Source organism: Bombina bombina, chromosome 10 (genome assembly GCF_027579735.1).
Source record: "Bombina bombina isolate aBomBom1 chromosome 10, aBomBom1.pri, whole genome shotgun sequence".
Classification (NCBI taxonomy): Eukaryota; Metazoa; Chordata; class Amphibia; order Anura; family Bombinatoridae; genus Bombina; species Bombina bombina.
The window spans coordinates 186,344,081-186,366,681 of NC_069508.1; the positions used below are offsets into that span (position 1 = coordinate 186,344,081).

The 22,601-nt window shown below is 38.1% G+C and overlaps 1 protein-coding gene across 5 annotated transcripts in view; it reads right to left on the minus strand.

Annotated features, from left to right (window-relative positions):
- Positions 1–22,601, minus strand: part of ST3GAL3 (ST3 beta-galactoside alpha-2,3-sialyltransferase 3) — an 864,582-nt gene that overhangs the window by 453,641 nt on the left and 388,340 nt on the right. For 3 of the 5 annotated variants that reach the window (XM_053693591.1, XM_053693588.1, XM_053693590.1), the window contains one exon: positions 6,281–6,328. The exons of the other annotated variants lie outside the window; for them this stretch is intronic. In XM_053693591.1, coding sequence (XP_053549566.1) covers positions 6,281–6,328 — 48 coding nt within the window. The remainder of the gene's footprint in view (positions 1–6,280; positions 6,329–22,601) is intronic. 5 annotated transcript variants of the gene reach the window in all.

Here is a 22,601-nt window from a genome sequence, read left to right on the forward strand (position 1 = left end):
TATAAAATATGAGAAAAAAATGGAAAAAAAAACACACTTTTTCTAACTTTGACCCCCAAAATCTGTTATACATCTGCAACCACCAAAAAACACCCATGCTAAATAGTTTCTAAATTTTGTCCTGAGTTTAGAAATACCCAATGTTTACATGTTCTTTGCTTTTTTTGCAAGTTATAGGGCCATAAATACAAGTAGCACTTTGCTATTTCCAAACCATTTTTTTCCAAAATTAGCGCTAGTTACATTAGAACACTGATATCTTTCAGGAATCCCTGAATATCCCTTGACATGTATATATTTTTTTTTAGAAGACATCCCAAAGTATTGATCTAGGCCCATTTTGGTATATTTCATGCCACCATTTCACCGCCAAATGCGATCAAATACAAAAAATAGTTCACTTTTTTACAAATTTTTTCACAAACTTTTGGTTTCTCACTGAAATTATTTACAAACAGCTTGTGCAATTATGGCATAAATGATTGTAAATTTTTCTTTGGGATCCCCTTTGTTCAGAAATAGCAGACATATATGGCTTTGGTGTTGCTTTTTGGTAATTAGAAGGATGCTAAATGCCACTGTGCACCACACGTGTATTATGCCCAGCAGTAAAGGGGTTAATTAGGGAGCATGTAGGGAGCTTTTTGGGGTAATTTTAGCTTTAGTGTAGTGTAGTAGACAACCCCAAGTAATGATCTAGGCCCATTTTGGTATATTTCATGCCACCATTTCACCGCCAATTGCGATCAAATTAAAAAAAAAGTTAAATTTTTCACAATTTTAGGTTTCTCACTGAAATCATTTACAAACGCTTGTGCAATTATGGCACAAATTGTTCTAAATGCTTCTCTGGGATCCCCTTTGTTCAGAAATAGCAGACATATATGGCTTTGGCGTTGCTTTTTGGTACTTAGAAGGCCGCTAAATGCCGCTGCGCATCACACGTGTATTATAGCTAGCAGTGAAGGGGTTAATTAGGAAGTTTGTAGGGAGCTTGCAGGGTTAATTTTAGCTTTAGTGTAGAGATCAGCCTCCCACCTGACACATCAGACCCCCTGATCCCTCCCAAACAGCTCCCTTCCCTCCCCCACCCCACAATTGTCCCCGCCATCTTAAGTACTGGCAGCAACTCTGCCAGTACTAAAATAAAATATATATTTAGGCTTGTTGGGTTTTTTTTAAAGCATATTTACATATGCTGCTGTGTAGGAGCCCCCCTTAGCCCCCAACCTGGCTGATCCCCCACCAAACAGCTGTCTAACCCTCCCCCTCTGCCTTAATGGCCGCCATCTTGGGTACTGGCAGCTGTCTGCCAGTACCCAGTTTATAAAAAAAACAGTTGCTTTTTTATTTTTTCCCCATTTTCTGTAGTGTAGCTCCCCTACCCACCAAAGAACAAACCCCCACCCCCTCCTAGATACCTTTGACTGTTGTTGTTTTTTTTAATAAAACGCTTTACACTGATACTTTTCTGTAGTGTAGCGGTTCCCACCCGCTCCCGCCCCGTGCACGCGCCCGCCCGCTGCCCGGCGTGCACGCGCGCGCGCCTGTGCGCGCCCCCATCGCCCCCGCCCCCGATCCCGCCCCCCTCTTCATTACCCGGCCCATCGATGGCCGCCCACCCGCCTCCCAAGTCAGCTCCCACCCACCAACGTTACCGGCCACCGATGTCCGGTGCAGAGAGGGCCACAGAGTGGCTCTCTCTGCACCGGATGGCCATTTAAGGTTATTGCAGGATGCCTCCATATCGAGGCATCACTGCAATAACCGGAAAGCAGCTGGAAGCGAGCAGGATCGCTTCCAGCTGCTTTCCACACCGAGGACGTGCAGGGTACGTTCTCAGGCATTAACTGCCTTTTTTCTGAGGACGTACCCTGCACGTCCTCGGTCGTTAAGGGGTTAATTAAACTCCATCTAAAATATTGCTAACATTCTGGAGTTTTAAAAAAGGGAAGAATTTACCATCACTTTAATGTTTTTGTTCATGCTTAGTTCCTTGTTAAAAAAACAGAATTTGTTTTTTGTTTGATAATAAAGCTCCAAACCTAAACATGGAGATTGATGCTACACACATATGCCTATTGTGATTGGCTCAGCAGATGTGCTCAGCTAGCTTTGCATTTTTATGTCTCCTTATATTTCAAAAATAAGTTTGGATTTTTCTTTATCTAAATGTCAATTGTAAACCTACTAAATGTTATATGAAACGTTAACTGTACACATGTCACAGACTCACTGGTTAAATTAATTCACCTCATCAATAATGAATTAATTATCTGTCATGTTTAACTTTCGCTTCTGCCAAAATCTGAAAAACTTTGCAAAACCATTAAAAAAAACCTACATCTGTTTACAATAATTTTTTTATGTGTTTAACCAGATTTACTGGCTACTGCTATGTCATATACAATCAAAATGGTTTTATTAATTCAAACGGCAACTGGTCTAGTCTGTTCGAAAAAGAAGCCAAAAACATTAAAGAAACAAAAACTTATTTTTCCTGTGTAAAAATGTGTTTCTTGTATGTTCCCTAGAAAAGTCAGAGAGCTAATTTTCTAACCTAAATTTAAAAAAAATGCTGCTAATTACGTAAGTTAGCTAACACCCAAAGAAATTTTTTTGGGAATAATGTGTTTTTCATTTTGAGAGCTCTGTTTCTTTAAATATTTCCAACCTACACGTAATGGTACACCTGATGCTTTTGTGTGGGGGAACAAAATGGTGCTTGTCCCATGCTCTGCCAAAAAGAAAATTCCGTAACCTAAATTTTCTGCAAATCAAATAGCTGGTTTAGGCAATTTACAGCATAAAAAAAATGAAGGTTATAGATTTTGCTTTATGGAATCTCATGGTAGTATGGGACAAACTACAATTTTATACAAAATGTGTTTATGTTTCATGTCCCTTTAAGAGAACGGCTATTTAAAGGGACAAGAAACCCCAAATTTTTCTTTCGTAATTTGGATAGAACATACGATTTCTAACAACTTTAAAATGTACTTTTATCATTCTCTTGTTGTCCTTTGCTGAAGGAACAGCATTGCACTACAGGCAGCTTGCTGAACACATCTACGCCAAGATTTAGAGTTTTGTCGGTAAAAACCTGCATAGCTAACGCTGCTTTTTTTCCCAGCGCACCCTTCAAACAATGCTGGTATTTAGAGTTGTCTGAGGGGCTGCGTTAGTCTCAAAAAAGGGTGCGTTGAGCCTAATTTAGCTCCACTTCAACCCTCAATACCAGCGTTGCTTACGGTAGCGGTAAGCTGGAAAAACGTGCTTGTGCACAATATCCCCATATGCTCTGCAAAAAGCACTTTTAAGGGCTGGTAAAAGAGCTGATTACTTTGGTAGTTTAGAAAAGGGTAGGGAATTTTTTATTTTGGGGAGCTTTTTTATTTTATTAGGGGGCTTAGATTAGGTGTAATTAGTTTAAACTTCTTGTAATTCTTTTTTATTTTTTGTAATTTAGTGTTTGTTTTTGTATTATAGAATAGTTTATTTTATTGTATTTTAGTTTAGCTAATTGTAGGTAATTTATTTAATAAGTTTAATGATAGTGTAGTGTTAGGTGTATTTGTAACTTAAGTTAGGATTTATTTTACAGGTAATTTTGTACTTATTTTAACTAGGTAGCTATTAAATAGTTAATAACTATTTATTAGCTATTGTACCTAGTTAAAATAAATACAAAGTTGCCTGTAAAATAAATATAAATTCTAAAATAGCTACAATGTAATTATTAGTTATATTGTAGCTATATTAGGGTTTATTTGATAGGTAAGTATTTAGTTTTAAATAGGATTAATTTAGTTAATTTTATGAATATTATTTCGTTTTAATTTAAATTATATTTATGTTAGGGGGGTGTTAGGGTTAGGGTTAGAGTTAGGTTTAGGGGTTAATAACTTTATTATAGTAGCGGCGACGGTGCGGGCGGGAGATTAGGGGTTAATAATTGTAGGTAGGTGGTGGCGATGTTAGGGAGGGCAGATTAGGGGTTAATGCTATTTATTTTAGTGTTTGCGAGGCAGGAGTGCGGCGGTTTAGGGGTTAGTACATTTATTATAGTGGTGGTGAGGTCCGGGCGGCAGATTAGGGGTCAATAAGTGTAGTTGGGTAGTGGCGACGTTGGGGGGCAGATTAGGGGTTAATAAATATAATATAGGGGTCGGCGATGTTAGGGGCAGCAGATTAGGGGTTTATAGGTATAATGTAGGTGGCGGCGGTGTCTGGTCGGCAGATTAGGGGTTAAAATTTTTATTATAGTGGCAGCGATGTGGGGGGGGCCTCGGTTTAGGGGTTCATAGGTAGTTTATGGGTGTTAGTGTACTTTGTAGCACAGTAGTTAAGAGCTTTATATTCCCGCGTTAGCCCATAAAGCTCTTAACTACTGACTTTTTTTGTCGGTAGGAGTCTTGTCGGTAGAGGGTCTACCGTTCACTTCTCCCAAGACTCCAAATACCGGCGTTAGGCAGATCCCATTGAAAAGATAGGATACGCAATTGGCGTAAGGGGATCTGCGGTAGCCTGGAGTCGCGGTGAGGAAGTGAGCATTAGACCCTTTCCTGTCTGACTCTAAATACCAGCGGGCGGTAAAAAGCAGCGTTAGGACCCCATAACGCTGCTTTTGACGGCTAACGTCAAACTCTAAATCTAGGTGCTAGTTAGCCAATCACAAGAGACAAATGTGTGCAGGCACCAATCAACAGCTAGCTCCCACTAGAAACCAAGAGAACAAAGCATTTTTGAAAATATGAGTGAATTTATAAGTGTCTTAAAATGACATGCTCTATCTGATTTTTGCAAGTTAATTTTCCCTCTAATGTTTTTGCACAGGATTTCTAATGAAGCGAAAGTGCGTTTTTAAATGTATGTTGTTTTTTTTTCTAAAGATAATTGCTTCAAGCAATTACAATACTTATACCAAAGCATTTTGCTGTAGGAAAGAGATCAGTTGAAGATTTCTAGCATTTAAAAAACAAAAAAAAACAATCTTAGCTGGAACATCTGCCATACAAAATGTGCAAACAGTTACAAGATATTTAGAATGCAAGTCAGAAAGGATGAATTTACATAACATAAGATATCATTTATATCTTTAATGTATTGGTTTCATTTACGCATGAAAACCAGCAAAAAAAAAAAGAGTGCTCATTCTTTTTGAGTAGTTCCAGTAAATGAAATCACTCAAGTGCTATAATTGAAGCATAAAAATCAATTCTAAAAAACATTTCCTGATGAACATATCCAAACATTGGTTTATTTAATGTATGGGTTCACTGGAGGGTTTGATGTTCTGCAAATCATTACTGTGCCTCCCAACATGGCCGCCATATGCAAGAAAGGAAGCCTGCATAAAAGGGATATTGTACTAAAAAAACTGTCAACCACATGAACGAGCATCATTTATACTTATGGGAAATCAGATTTTCACCCGGAAAAGTGTGAAGTAAAAGCTCATTAATATGAAACTAATACGGCAGTATATCTTGTGTTCTTCCTACCAGTGGCAGTTCCAGCATGCAATAAACAGGGGGTAATGGGCATGTTTGCAGTGGCCTGCGGGTTAGTAAGAGTGAAGCAGGGCCACACGAGGTCTGTGGGCAGAGTTGGGTGGGCAGGGGGCATTATTGGTTTGTTAGGGTGTGACTGGGTGAGGCTGTTTTGGCCCTCCTCCTTAGCACAATGGGGATTCAATATGAAAGATTGGGGTGATTTTGCACCTCTTTACACCCCTTTATAGCCACCACTGCTTTCTACTGTTCCTCAATGACTAAAAGATACAAATGGACATTGTACCTATAAGCCAATGAGCATTAGCAGGATCTACCTATCAGTCAATGAACATTAGCAGGAAGAACCTTTAATCAATAACCAATAAGGGAAGTACCTATCAGCCAATAATAATTAACAGGAAGTACCTATCAGCCAATAATAATTAACAGGAAGTACCTATCAGCCAATAATAATTAACAGGAAGTACCTATCAGCCAATAACTATAAGGAGGAAGTACCTACAATCTATGACCAATAGGATGAAGTAAGCATCAGCCATTGAGTATTAACAGGAAGCATCTATCACCCATCAAAAGGAGCAAGAAGAACACAATTAAATTTACTTCACATTTTTTCTGGCAAAACAAATTAAAATAATTGTGTTTAAATCTTGCTCTTTCATATTGACGATTGAAACATTTTAAGTAAAATGTCCCTTTAACTCTACAGAGGTAAGGGATGAGGTGTGGAACAAGGGAGGAGAGCAAGGAAGGGGAAATTGTACCTGGGCCTAATTTGTGTCCAACGGAGTCAAAGGCATGTAGAAATGAATCTGCAATACAAGAGGACAAGTTCAATCCTTTTTCTTTCCATTATCAGAGGCTTAATGAGGACAGAGCGCTGCGCTCGCTGTGAGCACGAGGACTAAGAGATATGTATAAGTGCTGCGACGTATCACACAGCTCATGGGGATCAGACACTGTATCAAGTGAATATACAATAGATCATGAAAAGAGTTTTCCTGGTGAGAAAATAGCCACTTATCAGGAAAGTCAACTAAATAAAATCTAGAAATGGTTTTATTTTAAGTCATTGATCCTTTATTGTTTTATTTAAGAACATGCTCCTACCAAAGCATTAGCTTGAGTGCCTTATTTCATATATTATGTCATTTTAGAGAAACATTCTAAAGCCAAATTTATCAAATTCATTAAAACGTGTCATTTGAGTTACTAACCCTAGGTAATGTGTTAAACCCCTGCAAAGAAGTTAAACACGCAGGTAAATTTTCATCTGGCAGTTCCAAATGAGGTCTTGGCCGGTCAACCAATCAGCACTGGCAGTCTTATGATCCTGTCAATTACCAGTTGTTTACCTATGTGATAACACCTTTGCGGGGTTGTTAAGCACAGAGTCAAAGGCACAGTTTAACAAGAATTCTAACATCTTTACAACCCATTCCCAAACTCTGCATAACCAACATTGTTAAAGTAATATACTTTCTAAACTCTAAGATTGCCAGATTCCATGCCCCTGCAGACCACCCCTTATCTCAGTGCTTTCTTTAATATAGCTGTTTACAATCTTACACAAAGGCCAGACAGTGCTAGTTCATGTGTACCATATAGATAATATTGTGTTCACTCCCGTGGAGAATGATAATGGTTTCCCAAAAAACAGCACTAATTTGGTAAAATACAAGATTGTAAACAGCTAAAACTAAGGAAGGCACTTAGATAAGGGCAGTCTGCAGAGGCTTAGATACACGGTAATCACAGAGGTATAAAGTATATTAACGTATAGCAAGGACCCTCCATTGAAAAAAACCTTAACACAAACATCTAAATATTTCCTATTAATTATCTTTCTAGTTCTAATTTCAGGCACAGTTTAACCGATAGCATTTTTATATTTTGTTTTCTAGCTGCACTCTACTAGCAAGGTCCTTGCAATAACAAATGCATTACACCAAAACATTTACTGGTTTATGTCCAAAGGGAGGGAGGGGGAGTGCAGACCCACTGTGCTATGTAAATAAACACTCGGGCCTCCGTGTATTAACCAGAGTGCGGACAAGCTTCTCAACTTGAGAAGTTGTCTGCAAGCCTTCGCTGCGGATCTGTTCGTTACCTGGCCCGTATGCATCATTACACACTACTAACTGAGCACATTATACTCACATTAATCAGATATTAAACTCAAAATGTAATTCTACATAAATGGCGCAACATAGTGATATAGGGACCGATTTATCATGAAGCGGGCGGACATGATTCGCTGTAGCGGATCATGTCCGTCCGACATCGCTAAATGCTGACAGCATACGCTGCCGGCATTTAACATTACACAAGCATTTCTAGTGAAATGCTTGTGCAATGCCGCCCCCTGCAGATTCGTGGCCAATCGGCCGCTAGCATGGGGAGTATCTGATCGCGATGATTGCTATCCGCCGGCTCAGAAGTGGCGGATAAATTAAGGAGCAGCGGTCTTACGACCGCTGCTTCTTAACTTCCGCTTCAGGTGGACCTGAAGCAGAGTGGGTCGGAAGCAGCATCCGCTGCTTCATAAATCGACCCCATAGAATCTAAAGGCTGTGACACACTGCAAGCGAAGCGGCACGCAGCGTGTAGATGCGGCTGTGTGCACTCAGTGTGTCCTGCCTTTTCATCTCTGAGCACTCTGCTGAGTCAGGTCGCGTAGCTGAGTGCTCAGAGATGAAATAGCTGAACTTCAGTAGCGATGCGAAGCAGCTGCTTCGCCTCGCGCCGCATCGCTTGCAGTATGTCACAGCCTTAATAATTACAAGCAAATAGTATAGAAACCAACTAGAATGACACAAATATGGTCTGGGAAGAATTCCATTTGTATAGCTGATATTAAAGGCTGTGACAAGCGGAGCGGCGAGCAGCATGTACATGCGGCTGTGCAGGTTCAGTGTATCCTGCCTTTTCATCTCTATTCTGTAATTCAGAAGCGATGCAATGCGGAGCAGCTGTTTCGCCTCCCGCCACATTGCTTGCAGTGTCACAGCCTTAATTCTAACCACATTAACAACATACATAATCAGTCTGGAAAAGTAGTTCTCCAAAAATTGAAGGGCTTTTGATTGTACGTTATATTTCAGCTGAATAGAAACACAGTGTAGGACACTTGGGATAACAGATGTTATGATACTTAAATAGAAATTGAGCAATGTAAAGTAGGTCTATGTATTTGTACAGCCAAATCTAAATAGCTTGATTAAATTCATATTCAAAAACATCTCCCAGGAACTAGGCAATAAGTGATGGACTGATTTATATGTATACAGTGAATCAAGTTATATAATTAGTCTAATAATAAGCTTATTTGTCTTTAAGTATGATGTTCTGCAGAATAACCAAGCATGCACATTAAATAACTGATCTGTTCTAAAAAAAAAACGTAAAATCATAATCTGCCTTTAGATACTTAAATTGATGGTAAACTCTCCCATTATAAAATCAGACATGGAATGTTAGTGATATTTTAGATGGAGTTTGATTAATCAGTCGTAATGAAGTTGCGCTATAACTTACTTTTTACTATAGATATAAAATACAAATACTGCGTGCTCCGCCGCCCACTTCAAAAGTAAATTTTTCTGTGAGCTAAAGGCTTGAACTGTTCTCCAATCAGCGCTCTCCCCATATGGCACTTTGTTGTAGCTAGAGCGCTGATTGGAGAATAGTTCAAACCTTTAGCTCACAGAAAATTTTACTTTTGAAGTGGGCAGCGGAGCACAGGGTATTTGTATTTTATATCTATAGTAAAAGGGGAGAGTTTACCATCACTTTAAGAATGTAAATACAGACTGTAGGAGTTCTGTATAAATACCATGTTTTACTATATGGTCTAAATATAAAAACAATGTGAAACTTGATTACAATTATATTCTTCAAAACAGCTGTTTTGTAATATGTCCTCATTCAGCAAAAGTTATACACAATTAGATAATGCCAAGAAATGTCACAAAAACATAGATTCAAATTCACACAATAAACTGGCAACCCTTGGATGCTATTTTTAAAGTTTATTTATAACCATATTTACTCTATAAGGCTCATTAAAGTATTTTATATATGCATCACAAATGGTGTACTGTATTGCAAAAGACCTGCATACAAAATAAATGTGTAAAGGGAAACTAAACCCATGATTAAAATAGAGGGGTAGATTTAAATGTCAGACGGACATGAGACGCTGTAGCGGATCATGTCCGCCTGACTTCGCTAAATGCTGCCAGCTTAAGCTATTGGCATTTAACCTTGCACAAGCATTTCTAGTGAAATGCTTGGGCAATGCCGCCCCCTGCACATTTGCGGCCAATCAGCCGCTAGCAGGGGGTGTCAATCATGATGATTGCTATCCGCTACCTCAGAGGTGGTGAATGAGTTAAGGAGCAGCGGTCTTACGATCGCTGCTTCTTAACTTCTGTTTCCGCAGCTTAGTAAATGGGCCCCAGAGCATCCAATTTTAAGCAACGTTCTAATTTACTCCTATTATAATTTTTAATAAGAGAAAATTAGAAAGTTGCTTAAAATTGGGTTTAGTGTCGCTTTAACACTGTTATTTTGAAATCCATGAACATACCAGTTGAAAAGTCTACTTTTATCTAATCTTCTCTTCTCTGCTGTAGTCAATCATAGACAGATCTAAATTACCTCCTACACTGATCAAGCAATTAAATGTGCAGCAAGTAGGAGGATAATGGGGTCTCAATTCCACACAATGTCCTCCAGCCTCTCTAAAAGCAGTTGACAACAATACAAAACAAATAACAAAATTACAGACTTTTTCTTTTAATATCCCTTTAAGATTATATAATTTTTTAATACTCTGATATTTTATTAAGAAATTGATGGATTTGGGGTATGTAGAAACCCCCAATCATACATAGCACTCCCCATCCTACACATTTAACCAAAGAAAATCCTGTTTAAAAGAGAAATAGGATTGTGCCTGAATAACACAAACACAAAAATAAAGTGTGTCCAGATAGGATTCAATATGATATTAATTTGAGCATGAAGAAAGGGATTTACCCTAGGCAGATTTATATATTTATTTATATTTTAATTTGAGTAGCCGTGTTAGTCCAGTGATTTAGATTGAGCAATGATACTTTTTTATTGGACTAACTTTAAATTTATAAGTAGACAAGCATTCGTAGTAATTCCTTCCTTTCTCAAGTCTGAAGCAATACTGACCAATTCAATAGAATTTACAGATTATGGGACCAATTTACCAAGCCCCGTATCAACCCCAATGCCTCTGTTTCCGCGCAAACCTTCAGGCTAGCTGGAAACAAGAGTTAAGAACACTGCTCCTTAACTCGTCGGCCATCTCTGAGGCGGCGGACAGCAATACGCCCGATCGCATATGATCGGGATGATTGACAACCCCCTGCTGATTGGCCGCGAATCTACAGGGGGCAGAATTGCACAAGCATTTCCCAAGGAATGCTTGTGCAATGATAAATGCTGATAGTATATGTCAGCATTTATCAATGTCTGGAAGACATGATCACTACAGCGGATCATGTTCGCCAGACACATGATAAATCGGTCCCTATGGGACTGATTTAACAAGGGCCAAATGGCCCCTGATGCCCCTGTTTCCGCGCGAGCCTTCAGGCTCGCCAGAAACAGCAGTTATGAAGAAGCGGTCTTAAGACCGCTGCTCCTTAACTGGTCCGCCACCTCTAAGGATGAGGACATTGATTCGCCCAATCTCATACGATCAGCTTGATTGACAATTTTTTTTAAATAATGTTTATCAGACTATGTTATTATGAGTGTAACTGTACTTTTAAATGTATTTTTTATGTTTTTTTCCACCTGTAATAGTCTCGGTACTTCTGACGCACACAAACAGGCGTGATAAACAGGTATCGCTCGTGTACAACAGTTACTGCACCACTTGTTATCTAGTTGCAAACCTTGCTGCCATATAGTGGTCAAGATGTAGATGTTCCTAAGCCTATATAGATACAGTCTGTTTTTTATGTATCTAAAATCTATCATCTTCTTCCACCGCTCCCCTGTCACTCTGGCATTTTTGTCCCTAATGTCACCTGCTACACATATTAGCCAAGCCACTAAAATCTATTTGTGCGAAGTGAGGCATCAGCTCATCCCACCCGCTAAACTGAAATCAGTGTCTGGTACTAAAACAGTTATACACTTGCTAGAACAAATAAAATAGCTGCATCTAGTGCTCGTGCAAAGCTGCTGCCATATAGTGCTACAGACACGTGCACGCTCCTGAGCTTACGTCCCTGCTTTCCAACAAAAGATACCAAGAGAACAAAGACAATTTGATAATAGACGTAAAATTGAAAGTTGTTGAAAATTGCATGGTCTGTCTGAATTATGAAAGAAAATGTTTGGATGTTATATCCCTTAAAGGGCCATGAAACCCACATTTTTTCTTTCATGATTTAGAAAGAGAAATCATTTTTAAACATCTTTCTAATTTACTTCTATTATCTAATTTGTTTTATTCTCTTGATATTCTTTGCTGAAAAGCATATCTAGATATGCTCAGTAGCTGCTGATTGGTTTCTGCATATAGTAGCCTCGTGTGATTGGCTCAACCATGTGCATTGCTTTTACTTCAACTAAGGATATCTAAAAAATGAGGCAAAATAAATAATAGAAGTAAATTGTAATGTTGTTTAAATTTGTATTCTCTATATGAATCATGAAAGAAAGATTTTGGGTTTAGTGCCCCTTTAAATTAAAATATGTTTATATTTAAATTGAAACTAAAAGGAACTGCATGTTTGTGTACAACTGATTTTTATGTACCCCACAGAAAAAGTTGGTTTATTCAGCACATTTAAAAAATAAATAAAAAAATAAAATAGTCTCTCTTTTATATGGAACATCTTACATGTTTATGTACGTCTCCATAAAAAAGGTATATTATATATATACCTGATTGGCTGAGAATGAACCTAATAGCTTTTCCTAAGCCAGATCTTTTTATAGGATACACTTATAAGGAGATTTAGCAGGCAGATACTTTTAAAAATTAAAACAACATTAAGTAAAAATAAAAGAAAATGACCACATGCAATAAAAGCTTCTGAAGTTTGGCCAAAGGATTTTAAAAGTGAAATTTTGTTTTAATGAAATTTAAACAGAAAAGTCTCAGTTATGTTCTATAAAATCAAACAATGTATTAAGTTTAAACCACTATAAGACTGAGAGAATTAGATTAAAATTAGACCAGAATGTTAGACTGTTTGGGTAATAAAAGGACATTTTAAACACAGCTTTTCAGACACATAAAATCATTTTTGTTCTTATGCAATGTTATATTTCTTCCATGTCTGACTATCTTCACGGGTTCAAATTCGATATTAGTAAATGGCAGGGAATAATTGTTGAGACTTTCTGACCCCTCTGGCAGACCTCCCCCAACTGTACTAATTTGAGAGGAACAGTCCCTAATTCTAAACTCTGTCCTGCTGAGACATTCATATGTCCCTATATGCAGACTTTCCCTTAGCTCCACCCACAGAGTACCCATATGAATCTACAGACCACCCAGGCACACCCACAATCCTACCGACTTGCCATCCATGATCCTGCCCCTCCCAAGACATCCCCACCCACAAAATGTTGACAGGCCCAAATCCTGAGTCCCTGATGCCCAGCCATAAATGTTAAGAGATATGCTCTGGTGAGTAGCCAAACATGGGCACAATGGCTTATTTATGAGAAGAAGTCCACCGCAGGAAGGCAAAGGAGTCAGTACCGCAGTAGTATGCATAAAACGTATACTTTATTTGTACAGCAAAGGGTAATGGCGTCGCTGTACGCGTTTCGGGCTGATCCCAGCCCTTGATCACCAGATCACTGCCCCAGCAACATATTAACCCTTATATGGCCACATTTAAATCACTTTCTTAAAGAGATATTACTCCTATTTTTCTTAAAAGGTACAACATTGTTTAGTTTCAGTTACAAAATCCTCAGCAGAAGCAATACACTACTGGGAGCTAGATGGTGGTTGGTGGCTACAGACATATGCCTTCTGTCATTGGCTCACCCAATGTCTAGGGGTTAAACACATAGTTATATGCAGCAATTGGTGCTAAGGGCCACACAAACAAACTTGGAGAGCAGGATATGGCCCTGCAGTCTGGGCAGGCCTGATCTATATGATAGGGGCATATCACAGAAACAAAATGTTTGCAATAAATATCATGTAACTCAAGTCAACACAAACAACCTAAAATACCATTGTTTAAAAATGAATATGTTTAAAACAGTCTATGGAAGAAAACTATTAAAATGACTTGATTGAGTTTTCTTTCACTTTAAAAGTGATTCCTTAAACTGCTATAAACGTTTATCAATAAAATGCTCTAATATGCTAGAGTATTTTATTGTGGCCCTACTGCAAAGGGGTTAAACACATATTTAAATCAACTGTCGATCCTGAGTTAGACATGGCCATTGGCAGGTGACTAAATTCATCTTCGGACCAGTGGTGCATCGCATGCAAACAATGTACTGTTAACTACCCACGAGTATTAAAAGTTTACTTCTGGAGGTCTTTGCGAAAGCACTAAATAGTGCACCACTTGTAATCTGGCCCATTGTATATAAATGCACCTCTTTCACAACGTGTATAAACAACAAAATCCAAACAAGTTGGAGACCAAACGTGCCTTAAAACATAACTTTTAATGTTTCCATTTAACAGTAACAAATGTACAGAATTGTTACTTTTAAATTGAAACATTAAAAGTTGTTTTAAAGGGATAGTGAATGCAAGTTTTGATGCAAAAGTGAACTTTCCTTTGGAATATATACTGTGAACTTACAGATGTAACTTTGTTACAATATATGGTGAAGTAAATGTCCTCATTTTATAGCTGTTTATTCCTTAGATTAGATACAGATGGTCCTAGTCACACTCTCTTTCACTTTTACCCCTATATTTATATGTGAGACTGTTCCTCTGCCAGCGGCTTGGGTAATAGAGCATGTACAGCGCTGTGGAATCGGTTGGCGCACTACAAATACCTGATAATAATAATAATAATAATAATAGTATATAGCACACACAAATACATTTACAAAAAAAGGGGGGGGGTTTGAACTGGTAGGAAGTTAGTTATTTTAACCATCAAACGCATTGCACTATACTCCTATATAACAGTTTAGCTAATTTAGCACATTAGTGCAATATCTTCTGTAACACACCCAGCTAGATATTGCTTCCCTTTTCCTTTGGAATATAAACTGGCACAAGGTTTGTGTAATATCACAGGGCTCTATTTCTTTATAATCTTCATAATAATATGAGGCATTTGCTGCCAGATCATAATTGATAATAAGATAACTCTTCCTAGGTCTGATATCTGAGTCTCCAGTAGAATATCAGATACCCCCATTGGACTCACTCTAAGACCTCCTGGTTGTTCCTCTTACAGTTCAGTGTCACAAGGTAATTGCCTGGGCTTGAATGACGCAGAATTAAATCACTTTGAGAGCTTGGTATCAGATTAATATTATGAGTATTATTATCCTGTCTAAATCATCTCAGGAGTGACCATAACTTTTTACTTCAGTTAGCAAATCAGTTTTCTCTAAGTTACATGAGAACGTTTAGATCCAAGAGTCACCTCTGATTAGGACTCTTATATTACAAAAATGAGGTTTCATTTCTATATGTTCTTTTTTGACAGAGAAATGAGGCTTCATGCCAATGTGTTCATCATAGCTGTATTCACAAGCACATTATATTGTAAATGTGTCTATAGATTTACAGCCTTTTCTGATAATACATCATCCAATTTGTTGATCATATTGCACAAAGCGAGTTTATTTTCCTAATGGTCTGGCTATGACTTGTAAAATTGTTTTTACTGTGTATGGACATATACATTATGTTGTACTTGCAAAAAATCTCAATAAAAGATAAATAAAAAAAAATAAAAAATAAAAAAAATGACTTTGAAATGATACCAAGTGTGGTCACCACATACAACCTCATACCATAGAAATTGTACATCTATATACTTCAGCACATAACAAACACGTTGTTATTGTTTTAAAGGGACAGTCAAGTAAAAAAAAACTTCCATGATTCAAATAGTGCATGTAATTTTAAACAACTTTCCAGCTTACTTTTATTACCAATTTTGCTTTATTCTCTTGGTATTCTTAATTGAAAGCTAAACCTAGGAGGTTCATATGCTAATTTCTTAGACCTTGAAGGCCGCCTCTAATCTAAATGCATTTTGACAGTTTTTCACCACTAGAGGGCGTGTTTCATATAAATAAGATTGAGCTCATGCACGTGAATTTACCGAGGAGTGAGCACTGATTGACTAAAATGCAAGTCTGTCAAAAGAACAAAAATAAGAGGGCAGTCTGTAGAGGCTTAGATACAAGGTAATTACAGAGGTTAAACGTGTATTATTATAACTGTGTTGGTTATGCAAAACTGGGGAATGGGTAGTTAAGGGATTTTCTATCTTTTAAAACAACAAAAATTCTGGTGTTGACTGTCCCTTTAAACAGTGTGCAGCAATTGGCATCATTATTTCTTGAGTTTTTTCACATTATGTACTGGTTTCAAATCAGTCCTGTTGAGAGAGCTACTTCATTGGCTAAAGCCAGAAGCGTGCCTTCCTGGAATTCAGATGAGAATAACACAGTGTGTTTGATGTGTGTTAGCTTAGTTTTCCTGATGAAAATGAACCATCTTCCACACAAGGTTAAAGGGACATTATACACTAATTTTTTCTTTGCATAAATGTTTTGTAGATGATCTATTTATATAGCCCATAAAGTTTTTTGTTTTTTTTAAATGTATAGTGTTGCTTATTTTTAAATAACATTGCTCTGATTTTCAGACTCCTAACCAAGCCCCAAAGTTTTATGTGAATACCGTCAGCTACCTTCTCCAGCTTGCTCCTGTTTGTGTAAAGGGTCTTTTCATATGCAAAAGAAGGGGGAGGGGGAGTGTCTTATTTCCCACTGGCAGTGGGCTTTCCTGCTACCTTTTCAACAGAGCTAAACTGAGAGCTTATAAGTAAGGTTTTTAAACAGTTTTATACTGGAATTTTATATCAGTATCTGTGCATCTTATTCTTTATAGCAGTGTCTATTACATGCAGTTATTTGAAAATGAGTGTATACTGTCCCTTTAAGCCTTAAGGGATAGAACGCCTCTGCAGATTGTAGTGCTTCTGTTTAATCAAAGAGTAGCTGATCTTGAGCAAGCCAACTCCAGCAAATGCAAAGCAACCCCACAACTAAATCTGCACCATGTTTAAAGGGACAGTCAAGTCAAAAAAACTTTAATGATTTAAATAGGGCATGTAATTGTAAACAACTTACCAATTTACTTTCTTACCAATTGTGCTTTGTTATCTTGGTATTCTTAGTTGAAAGCTAAACCTAGGAGGTTCATATGCTAATGTTTTAGACCTTGAAGACTGCCTCTAATCTGAATACATTTTGACCACTAGAGGGCATTAGTTCATGTGTTTCATATAGATAACATTGAGCTCATGCACATGAAGTGACCTAGGAGTGAGCGCTAAAATGCATGTCTGTCAAAAGAACTGAAATAAGGTGGCAGTCAGCAGAAGTTCAGATACAAGGTAATTACAGAGGTAAAAACATAATTTATGTAAGAACTTACCTGATAAATTCATTTCTTTCATATTAACAAGAGTCCATGAGCTAGTGACGTATGGGATATACATTCCTACCAGGAGGGGCAAAGTTTCCCAAACCTTAAAATGCCTATAAATACACCCCTCACCACACCCACAAATCAGTTTAACGAATAGCCAAGAAGTGGGGTGATAAGAAAAAAAGTGCGAAGCATATAAAATAAGGAATTGGAATAATTGTGCTTTATACAAAAAAATCATAACCACCACAAAAAAGGGTGGGCCTCATGGACTCTTGTTAATATGAAAGAAATGAATTTATCAGGTAAGTTCTTACATAAATTATGTTTTCTTTCATGTAATTAACAAGAGTCCATGAGCTAGTGACGTATGGGATAATGACTACCCAAGATGTGGATCTTTCCACACAAGAGTCACTAGAGAGGGAGGGATAAAATAAAGACAGCCAATTCCTGCTGAAAATAATCCACACCCAAAATAAAGTTTAACAAAAAACATAAGCAGAAGATTCAAACTGAAACCGCTGCCTGAAGAACTTTTCTACCAAAAACTGCTTCAGAAGAAGAAAATACATCAAAATGGTAGAATTTAGTAAAAGTATGCAAAGAGGACCAAGTTGCTGCTTTGCAGATCTGGTCAACTGAAGCTTCATTCCTAAACGCCCAGGAAGTGGATACTGACCTAGTAGAATGAGCTGTAATTCTCTGAGGCGGAATTTTACCCGACTCAACATAGGCAAGATGAATTAAAGATTTCAACCAAGATGCCAAAGAAATGGCAGAAGCTTTCTGGCCTTTCCTAGAACCGGAAAAGATAACAAATAGACTAGAAGTCTTACGGAAAGATTTCGTAGCTTCAACATAATATTTCAAAGCTCTAACAACATCCAAAGAATGCAACGATTTCTCCTTAGAATTCTTAGGATTAGGACATAATGAAGGAACCACAATTTCTCTACTAATGTTGTTGGAATTCACAACTTTAGGTAAAAATTCAAAAGAAGTTCGCAACACCGCCTTATCCTGATGAAAAATCAGAAAAGGAGACTCACAAGAAAGAGCAGATAATTCAGAAACTCTTCTAGCAGAAGAGATGGCCAAAAGGAACAAAACTTTCCAAGAAAGTAATTTAATGTCCAATGAATGCATAGGTTCAAACGGAGGAGCTTGAAGAGCCCCTAGAACCAAATTCAAACTCCAAGGAGGAGAAATTGACTTAATGACAGGTTTTATACGAACCAAAGCTTGTACAAAACAATGAATATCAGGAAGAATAGCAATCTTTCTGTGAAAAAGAACAGAAAGAGCGGAGATTTGTCCTTTCAAAGAACTTGCGGACAAACCCTTATCTAAACCATCCTGAAGAAACTGTAAAATTCTCGGTATTCTAAAAGAATGCCAAGAAAAATGATGAGAAAGACACCAAGAAATATAAGTCTTCCAGACTCTATAATATATCTCTCGAGATACAGATTTACGAGCCTGTAACATAGTATTAATCACGGAGTCAGAGAAACCTCTTTGACCAAGAATCAAGCGTTCAATCTCCATACCTTTAAATTTAAGGATTTCAGATCCGGATGGAAAAAAGGACCTTGCGACAGAAGGTCTGGTCTTAACGGAAGAGTCCATGGTTGGCAAGATGCCATCCGGACAAGATCCGCATACCAAAACCTGTGAGGCCATGCCGGAGCTATTAGCAGAACAAACGAGCATTCCCTCAGAATCTTGGAGATTACTCTTGGAAGAAGAACTAGAGGCGGAAAGATATAGGCAGGATGATACTTCCAAGGAAGTGATAATGCATCCACTGCCTCCGCCTGAGGATCCCGGGATCTGGACAGATACCTGGGAAGTTTCTTGTTTAGATGAGAGGCCATCAGATCTATCTCTGGGAGCCCCCACATTTGAACAATCTGAAGAAATACCTCTGGGTGAAGAGACCATTCGCCCGGATGCAACGTTTGGCGACTGAGATAATCCGCTTCCCAATTGTCTACACCTGGGATATGAACCGCAGAGATTAGACAGGAGCTGGATTCCGCCCAAACCAAAATTCGAGATACTTCTTTCATAGCCAGAGGACTGTGAGTCCCTCCTTGATGATTGATGTATGCCACAGTTGTGACATTGTCTGTCTGAAAACAAATGAACGATTCTCTCTTCAGAAGAGGCCAAAACTGAAGAGCTCTGAAAATTGCACGGAGTTCCAAGATATTGATCGGTAATCTCACCTCCTGAGATTCCCAAACTCCTTGTGCCGTCAGAGATCCCCACACAGCTCCCCAACCTGTGAGACTTGCATCTGTTGAAATTACAGTCCAGGTCGGAAGAACAAAAGAAGCCCCCTGAATTAAACGAAGGTGATCTGTCCACCACGTTAGAGAGTGTCGAACAATCGGTTTTAAAGATATTAATTGATATATCTTCGTGTAATCCCTGCACCATTGGTTCAGCATACAGAGCTGAAGAGGTCGCATGTGAAAACGAGCAAAGGGGATCGCGTCCGATGCAGCAGTCATAAGACCTAGAATTTCCATGCATAAGGCTACCGAAGGGAATGATTGAGACTGAAGGTTTCGACAAGCTGTAATCAATTTTAGACGTCTCTTGTCTGTTAAAGACAGAGTCATGGACACTGAATCTATCTGGAAACCCAGAAAGGTTACCCTTGTTTGAGGAATCAAAGAACTTTTTGGTAAATTGATCCTCCAACCATGATCTTGAAGAAACAACACAAGTCGATTCGTATGAGACTCTGCTAAATGTAAAGACTGAGCAAGTACCAAGATATCGTCCAAATAAGGAAATACCACAATACCCTGTTCTCTGATTACAGACAGAAGGGCACCGAGAATCTTTGTGAAAATTCTTGGAGCTGTAGCAAGGCCAAACGGTAGAGCCACAAATTGGTAATGCTTGTCTAGAAAAGAGAATCTCAGGAACTGATAATGATCTGGATGAATCGGAATATGCAGATATGCATCCTGTAAATCTATTGTGGACATATAATTCCCTTGCTGAACAAAAGGCAATATAGTCCTTACAGTTACCATCTTGAACGTTGGTATCCTTACATAACGATTCAATAATTTTAGATCCAGAACTGGTCTGAAGGAATTCTCCTTCTTTGGTACAATGAAGAGATTTGAATAAAACCCCATCCCCTGTTCCAGAACTGGAACTGGCATAATTACTCCAGCCAACTCTAGATCTGAAACACAATTCAGAAATGCTTGAGCTTTCACTGGATTTACTGGGACACGGGAAAGAAAAAATCTCTTTGCAGGAGGTCTCATCTTGAAACCAATTCTGTACCCTTCTGAAACAATGTTCTGAATCCAAAGATTGTGAACAGAATTGATCCAAATTTCTTTGAAAAAACGTAACCTGCCCCCTACCAGCTGAACTGGAATGAGGGCCGTACCTTCATGTGAACTTAGAAGCAGGCTTTGCCTTTCTAGCAGGCTTGGATTTATTCCAGACTGGAGATGGTTTCCAAACTGAAACTGCTCCTGAGGACGAAGGATCAGGCTTTTGTTCTTTGTTGAAACGAAAGGAACGAAAACGATTGTTAGCCCTGTTTTTACCTTTAGATTTTTTATCCTGTGGTAAAAAAGTTCCTTTCCCACCAGTAACAGTTGAAATAATAGAATCCAACTGAGAACCAAATAATTTGTTTCCCTGGAAAGAAATGGAAAGTAGAGTTGATTTAGAAGCCATATCAGCATTCCAGGTCTTAAGCCATAAAGCTCTTCTGGCTAAGATAGCCAGAGACATAAACCTAACATCAACTCTAATAATATCAAAAATGGCATCACAGATAAAATTATTAGCATGCTGGAGAAGAATAATAATATCATGAGAATCACGATTTGTTACTTGTTGCGCTAGAGTTTCCAACCAAAAAGTTGAAGCTGCAGCAACATCAGCCAATGATATAGCAGGTCTAAGAAGATTACCTGAACATAGATAAGCTTTTCTTAGAAAAGATTCAATTTTTCTATCTAAAGGATCCTTAAACGAGGTACCATCTGACGTAGGAATGGTAGTACGTTTAGCAAGGGTAGAAATAGCCCCATCAACTTTAGGGATTTTGTCCCAAAATTCTAACCTGTCAGGCGGAACAGGATATAATTGCTTAAAACGTTTAGAAGGAGTAAATGAATTACCCAATTTATCCCATTCCTTGGAAATTACTGCAGAAATAGCATTAGGAACAGGAAAGACTTCTGGAATAACCGCAGGAGCTTTAAAAACCTTATCCAAACGTATAGAATTAGTATCAAGAGGACTAGAATCCTCTATTTCTAAAGCAATTAGTACTTCTTTAAGTAAAGAGCGAATAAATTCCATCTTAAATAAATATGAAGATTTATCAGCATCAATCTCTGAGATAGAATCCTCTGAACCAGAAGAGTCCAAAGAATCAGAATGATGGTGTTCATTTAAAAATTCATCTGTAGAGAGAGAAGATTTAAAAGACTTTTTACGTTTACTAGAAGGAGAAATAACAGACAAAGCCTTCTTTATGGATTCAGAAACAAAATCTCTTATGTTATCAGGAACATTCTGCACCTTAGATGTTGAGGGAACTGCAACAGGCAATGGTACATCACTAAAGGAAATATTATCTGCTTTAACAAGTTTGTCATGACAATTATTACAAACAACAGCTGGAGGAATAGCTACCAAAAGTTTACAGCAGATACACTTAGCTTTGGTAGATCCAGCAGGCAGTGGTTTTCCTGTAGTATCTTCTGGCTCAGATGCAACGTGAGACATCTTGCAATATGTAAGAGAAAAAACAACATATAAAGCAAAATAGATCAAATTCCTTATAAGACAGTTTCAGGAATGGGAAAAAATGCCAAATATCAAGCTTCTAGCAACCAGAAGCAAATGAAAAATGAGACTGAAATAATGTGGAGACAAAAGCGACGCCCATATTTTTTAGCGCCAAATAAGACGCCCACATTATTTGGCGCCTAAATGCTTTTGGCGCCAAAAATGACGCCACATCCGGAACGCCGACATTTTTGGCGCAAAATAACGTCAAAAAATGACGCAACTTCCGGCGACACGTATGACGCCGGAAACGGAAAAGAATTTTTGCGCCAAAAAAGTCCGCGCCAAGAATGACGCAATAAAATGAAGCATTTTCAGCCCCCGCGAGCCTAACAGCCCACAGGGAAAAAAGTCAAATTTTTGAGGTAAGAAAAATATGATAATTCAATGCATAATCCCAAATATGAAACTGACTGTCTGAAAATAAGGAAAGTTGAACATTCTGAGTCAAGGCAAATAAATGTTTGAATACATATATTTAGAACTTTATAAATAAAGTGCCCAACCATAGCTTAGAGTGTCACAGAAAATAAGACTTACTTACCCCAGGACACTCATCTACATGTTTG